This window comes from Sparus aurata, chromosome 10 (genome assembly GCF_900880675.1).
Source record: "Sparus aurata chromosome 10, fSpaAur1.1, whole genome shotgun sequence".
In the NCBI taxonomy this organism is placed as follows: Eukaryota; Metazoa; Chordata; class Actinopteri; order Spariformes; family Sparidae; genus Sparus; species Sparus aurata.
The window spans coordinates 8920321-8926423 of NC_044196.1; the positions used below are offsets into that span (position 1 = coordinate 8920321).

A 6103-nucleotide genomic window follows, 5' to 3' on the forward strand; every position below is an offset into this window, starting at 1 on the left:
AGGATGTTGTTGGTCTAAATAATATCTATTCATGGATGTGGTTTAATGCCATTCAGTCGTACTTTTTACATTATATATGATTACACATAAAAAGTCTTTAGTAAGGTCTAATCCAGCTACACAAAGAAGACAATGGATTTTTGTGTGTGTGACATGATGCCAGGTTAGAGAAGATGGTCAGTTGCATGCAAAGACTATGAGTCTGTGTCAAGCATCATTCAACTAAAATCAAATTAGTGGTCTAGGAAAGCAAACCCATCTTTCTTCTGTCACACTGATGAATATTAAACCTTTGAGTGCTCCTGGAACTTTAATGTTTGTTTGTTTTCTGGTCATCGTCCTTATTGAGGCCATTATGCTGATTCCTCACACAGAGCACCATAATGTTGTGCACTGCATCACACAATTATGTAGTACTCATGGAGCATTAGAAGGGAGTTTTTGGTTTAATTTGGCTATCAATAATAATGATTATAAAGGACAGGTATTAACTTTGATTAATAATATGATTCAATTTACATTAGATCACCCCTGGGCACCAGGGGAAAGATAGTCAATACAATAATCCAGTCTCATTAAAAGGTACAAAACTGTTTGTAACTCTGATTAATAATTAACTTTTTAACTAAAAGCATATTTATCATAATAGCTGTAATGGTTGAACGATTTTGGAGTTCTTGACAGTGAAGAGGTTGGCAACATTCACTCTTGTACAATATTAAATAGACAGCAGGGAGGTTCAAAGCCTTTTATTTCGGACAATGATGAAAACGGACAACTAACTAAAATGTACAGGTGTGTGTGTGTGTGTGTGTGTGTGTGAACAAAGAAGCAATGGTGGTCACTGATACCACATGTGCATCATTCAACTAACATCAAATTAGCCGTCTAGGAAAGCAAACTACCAATAACCTGACCTTAGATCACCATAACACCAAAACAGTGAACAAAAAGATAAATTGAACACATATGTATTACATCAACGAGAGTTTAAATTCCTGTGCTTAGCCGTGCTATCCTGTGCTATCCAAAACCAATTCTGTTACCAGTCTTAAACTCAAAACTCTTGTTGTGATTCTATTTGAAGGGTTATTATTGACATTTTCTCATTTACCATGAAATCATTAATCTGAGCTACATGTAACTTACCTCTTACTTCAGCCATCAGTCAGGTATAAAATAAGCCTCTGTGAGAAATATGGTACCAGTCTGCCACATGTGGGCCAGATAATCAAAGGTGTTATGTCTTTTGAATCTATTATTCTCACAGCTTTAGATTTATTTTCTGTGACGATGCTCCTCAGCTTTCCGTTTTAAATATTTGCATTATCACTTATACTGTCAAATCATCAGACTGATAAATAACCAGATAATGACTGACATTGTGTCTACTAGCATCAGGTGTTATTCCTCAAGCCAACATCTGTTTGAGACTGTTTGTTCAAACAGATGTTGGCTTGATTTTAAGGACGTCTTACTCCAACTGTGGATGAGATTTTACTGGACAGTCTCAAAGAGAAACTAAATACATAAGTGAATTTTCTGGACATCAACATTGATAAAGACATTATTCTGGTTTGCTTTTGATGAATAAGTTAAATGTTCAGAGTCAGTGACGGTTGTTCTAAACAAGGTCGATTAAGGTGGAAAACAGTGTGAGTGCTTCAGAAAAAATGTTGAAGCAACTTGTAAAAACTGGAATATAGTGAGTGTCACAACTAAACATTAGTGTCAAGTGTCTCTTCCAGAGTGAGACATCTGTCTGACCTCGAAGGATCAAAACTTCAAGTTCTTCATGGACACTGAAAGTGAAAAAAATACCACCATGTTTCAGTCCAAATCACAAAGCTGATTAACATATGACATCACAGACAGATATTAAAAGTAACCAATAGTGACTGTATTAAAGCTGTTACAGCGTCATGTTGTTATCCATCGTCCATCAGCTCCTTCACCTTCATTGTCTCTCTGATCCAAAGTCAGATCAGATCAATAGTCAGAGTGACAAACAGACCAATCAAACAGACTGATCCTCCATCAGAGGAGTTGGATCAGTTGAGCTGCTTCTGGTCCTGATGTTGATTGTTTCATCTTTGATCTGAATTCTCTCTGCAGAGGAGACAGGACAGTTGAACAGAGACAAACAACCAGAAACAAACACAAAGACTGACCTCTGACCTGTATCTTCATACTGACCTTCGACTTCAAGCTGCACTGTTTTCAATCTCACGATTTCTCCATCCTGGTTGTAGACAATGCACCTGTATGTCCCTGTGTCTGTGTGTTTGGGGTTTTTCAGGGTCAGTCTGAGGTCTCCAGTCTTCAGCAGGTCTTTCTTCATCTCTGTCCGGTCTCTGTAAACCTGGTCCTGTTCTTCAGGCTGGTCAGAGCCGTGGTGATACATGTGGACTGTCTTTGCCGGTTCGGGAACATAGCGTTTCCACTTCACTTTAGTATCATCAGGCAGTTCAGGTGTAGTCTTGAAGGGCAGCAGGACAGACTCCACCCCCTCCTCCACCTCCACCTGACAGACTGAGAGGACAACAAACCACAACATCAGCTGTAAAGACAGCAGAAGCAGTTTTTAATAACTTTATTGAATTATTACAATATTGTACAGAAACATGATGACAGAACCAGATGAGACTAGCAGGTAACAGACGACAGAAATATAAGAATTAAAACCAGGTTTATAAATGTTGGAAATGATCAGAATCTTTTTTTGTTCATGTTATACTTCACAGTAATGTTTTATCTTGTGACATTTAAATTTTTGTTTTTATGCAATAAGTCTATCAGGGTCCAAGGGTCACTCTTAATCTTATTCAATTTTGGCTTTGGGGGAAGTCAAATCAAATCAAATTTTGATTATTGGTGATGGTGATTTTTTAACATAAAAGCCTACAAATTAGTTTTGAATGAAGAACTAAAAGTTTCTGACAAATATGTTTAGAAGGAAACTGCAACAGACAGCATGACAACATGACAGTTTTGCAGTACTCACCTTTGACCTTGAGCACCACTCGTTTCTTCATCAGGATTTTACCCTTCCTGCTGTAGACAGTGCAGATGTAAAAGTCTCTGTCTCTGTCTGTGGGGTATTTCAGGGTCAGACTGAAGTCTCTAGTTTCCAGCTGGTTTCTCTTCATCTCTGTTCGGCCTCTGTAAACCCGATGTTGCTCTTCAGACAGACGGCCATTCTGATACACGTGGACCATATCATTGTCATTGTCAGTCCACTCTGCTCTGACGTCCTTTGGCAGGTGAATTATGGTTTTGCAGGGCAGCTGGACAGACTCCACCCCCTCCTTCACTTCCACCTGGTAGACTGACAGGACAACAAACCACAACATCAGCTGTAAAAACAGGAGCAGGAACTGTGATGGTAACAGGAGCTCACCGGGGCGGCTGTGGATCAGTGGTTAGAGCGGGTCGTCTAGTGGTCTGAAGATCACCAGTTCGAATCGCGGCTCCCCCTAGTTGTATGTCCAAGTGTCCTTGAGCAAGATACTGAACCCCAAATTGCTCCTGACTTGCCATGCAAGTTGGCGCCTTGCATGGCAGCCTCCGTCATCAGTGTATGAATGGGTGAATGTGGCATGTGTAGTACAGCCCTTTGAGCTGTTGTTAGACTGGAAAAGCGCTATAAAAATCCAGACCGTTTACCGTCTCATTCTATAATCCCATAACTAACTGTCAATAGTCTGCCTCAAGGTCGAGTTACAATACTAAAGATGATAACCATTAACATTTTAGGAAGCGTAGTAGAAGTGACGTACCTGACATGAAATACTGCCGAAAATGCACTAAAAGACCCCCCAAAACAATAAGACCAACAGCCAGGAGAACAAGGAGAACCAGGAGAGCTGTGGTCCAGGATGGGAATCGTTCTGTGGGAAACAGAAACATAATGAACATGACCTTTGACCTTTATCTACAGTACTGACCTCAGACCTGTTTCTACAGCTGGTTTCAAGGATTTTGGCTGACCTTTGACCTGCAGCTCTATATCCGTCACTCTCTGCTCATCTCCTAAGGCTCCTCTGACGGTGCAGGTGTAGGTGCCGCTGTCAGAGAGGCAGAGTTTTGTCAGATTGAGGCTGAGGTCTCCACTTTCCAGAGCGTCAGCCATCATGGATGTTCGGGCGCTGTAAATCTGGTTTTGATCTCCAAGTTCATCACCTTCCTGCTGACGCTTGTGGACAGTTGAAGGATTGAGATCGAAGCGACTCCACACCACTGAGGGGCCGTCCAATTCAAAAGTGTGAAACTCACAGGGCAGCAGGACAAACTCCTCCCCTTCATACAGCTCCACAGCTGAGGCATGCTGGGAAACTGTGAGGTCACACAGGTAGAGAGGTTAAATTACAGCAGCAGTCCAACATGTGTGTTGACATCTGAGAAGTCATTGACACTTTTACTATCATATCACCTCACACTATCGAATAGTCTTGTTAGCTAGGAAGTGGAAAACTATGTTCATTATGTCTAAATATGGCCTGGTGTCCCTTTGGATTTTCATCAATAATGATTTGTCAGACTCCTTACATTTTTATAAGTTGCAAACTAGAACATATCTGTGCGACAAAGCTTACATTTCCCACCCGGACTGTGACATCAAGAGAAAATGGCCGTCGTTTGAAAAGGAGGACTTTCCTTCATTGAGGGATTGTTTGTGATTGTGTGGCTGCTTTAAAATCCCATCTACAGCTCCCAAAAGCAAAATCGACGCAGCCATGTTTCTCTCATTTTACACTGCCTTTTCCAGGTGGGAATATTGCACCTTTGTTCTGCCTCACAGTCTGTCTAAAAGTTAAGAAGCGAAATGGGGAGACAGTTCTGATCCTCCAGCAGAGGTAGAAACAGAGTTGTAAAAGAGGTGAATCAACACCAGGGCCACTTCAGTGTAAAAAAAAACGGGATGAAGAAGTAAGCCTTCGTTGTGGCACAATTGTGTAATCTGTGTAAAAGGGGATACTGTTAAGATGTACTGTATTATTTGATTCAACATGCTGATGAAGTGGGTGTGTTCATTTTCTTCCAATCTCTCCATCACATCTTCAATGGGAGCAGCTAACACTCAGGGAAAAGGCAGAGCTGATGTGGAGACGCTTCATTCAAAACAATCTTGGCTGCTTCGTTTTAGTCTTCAAGAAATGATGTTCAGGTGTTGTGGTTGGACAGGTGTTCACAATCTGTATGCTGCTAAAAATCCTCTCAAACTTTGAATGCAGCTTAACATTTATATTAACATGTGATGCTGCTGTCTGCAAGGGTTGTTTTTTTTTTTATTAAATACATGATTATAACCTTTAAGAATGTGACTGATGAAAGTAGATTACAGATGGAGGAAGTTTATCTTACCATGCACAAGGATCACAAACACCACAAACATCTTCATCTCCTGTAAAAATTACAATTTAAAATATTATTTAATCTGCTTCTCTTTTCAAACATTCAGTTTACAGCCAGTTGTCATGTTCATCCTCCTAAACATCAGCCAATGTAACACAACTTTAGTTTCACTTTAGTGTTTCCACTACAACAGCTTTTGGCATTTAAAGAAACAGGCTGAGCAGCTTTCACACAATACATAAATAAGGCTGCTATCACTACTAACAAAGTTAGTACTAAAATGTATCTTCTGTATTAAGGGCTACTATTTTTCAAGTTGCAGAATTGTCAGCTGGTCTCTAATCTGCATTCAGTGGGAAGTTATAGAAATATATCTAAATAATGAAGACATTTCTATACACTGACCAACTTGGAACTCATACTGGTGCATCAAAAGACAGATAATGATATGAAGCAATAACAGGTAAAAAGTAAACCATGTTTTCATAGTTTTCGTGCAGATGAAGACACGCTTTTTGTTAAATGTTAGTTATGATTTACAAGACAGAGACAAACGTTTTCAGTTTTAGCCAAAATATAGCATAAATAGAAATCAATATTTTAATCTACAATTCAATTTGATAAAAAGTTTTACTTTTCTCCAGCTGACATGTGAACGAAAAGATGTAAGAAAAAAATACTTATGTTGCTACCAAAAAACCAAATACCTAAACAATATCGGTGCAAAGAGCCGTAACAAGAAATATAA

General features: G+C 39.6%; 1 protein-coding gene across 1 annotated transcript; it reads right to left on the reverse strand.

Moving 5' to 3' along the window:
* Positions 1-1893: 1893 nt before the first annotated feature.
* LOC115589162 (uncharacterized) lies at positions 1894-5374 on the reverse strand. The gene is made up of 6 exons (XM_030429899.1): positions 5365-5374; positions 3991-4239; positions 3780-3890; positions 3005-3328; positions 2197-2532; positions 1894-2109 (listed from the first exon to the last, which is right to left on the reverse strand). The coding sequence occupies exons 2-6, from the start codon at positions 4133-4135 to the stop codon at positions 2018-2020; spliced, it is 1008 nt and encodes a 335-aa protein (XP_030285759.1). The 5' UTR covers positions 4136-4239; positions 5365-5374; the 3' UTR covers positions 1894-2017.
* Between the last annotated feature and the right edge of the window lie 729 nt (positions 5375-6103).

Excerpts from the sequence above, each read along its gene's own strand:
- LOC115589162 (XM_030429899.1), bottom strand. The coding sequence starts at position 4,135 with ATGATGGCTGACGCTCTGGAAAGTGGAGACCTCAGCCTCAATCTGACA. Across the intron at positions 3,891-3,990 it reads TATAGAGCTGCAGGTCAAAG|AACGATTCCCATCCTGGACC; the intron begins GTCAGCCAAAAT and ends TGTTTCCCACAG. Across the intron at positions 3,329-3,779 it reads TCGGCAGTATTTCATGTCAG|TCTACCAGGTGGAAGTGAAG; the intron begins GTACGTCACTTC and ends TTGTCCTGTCAG.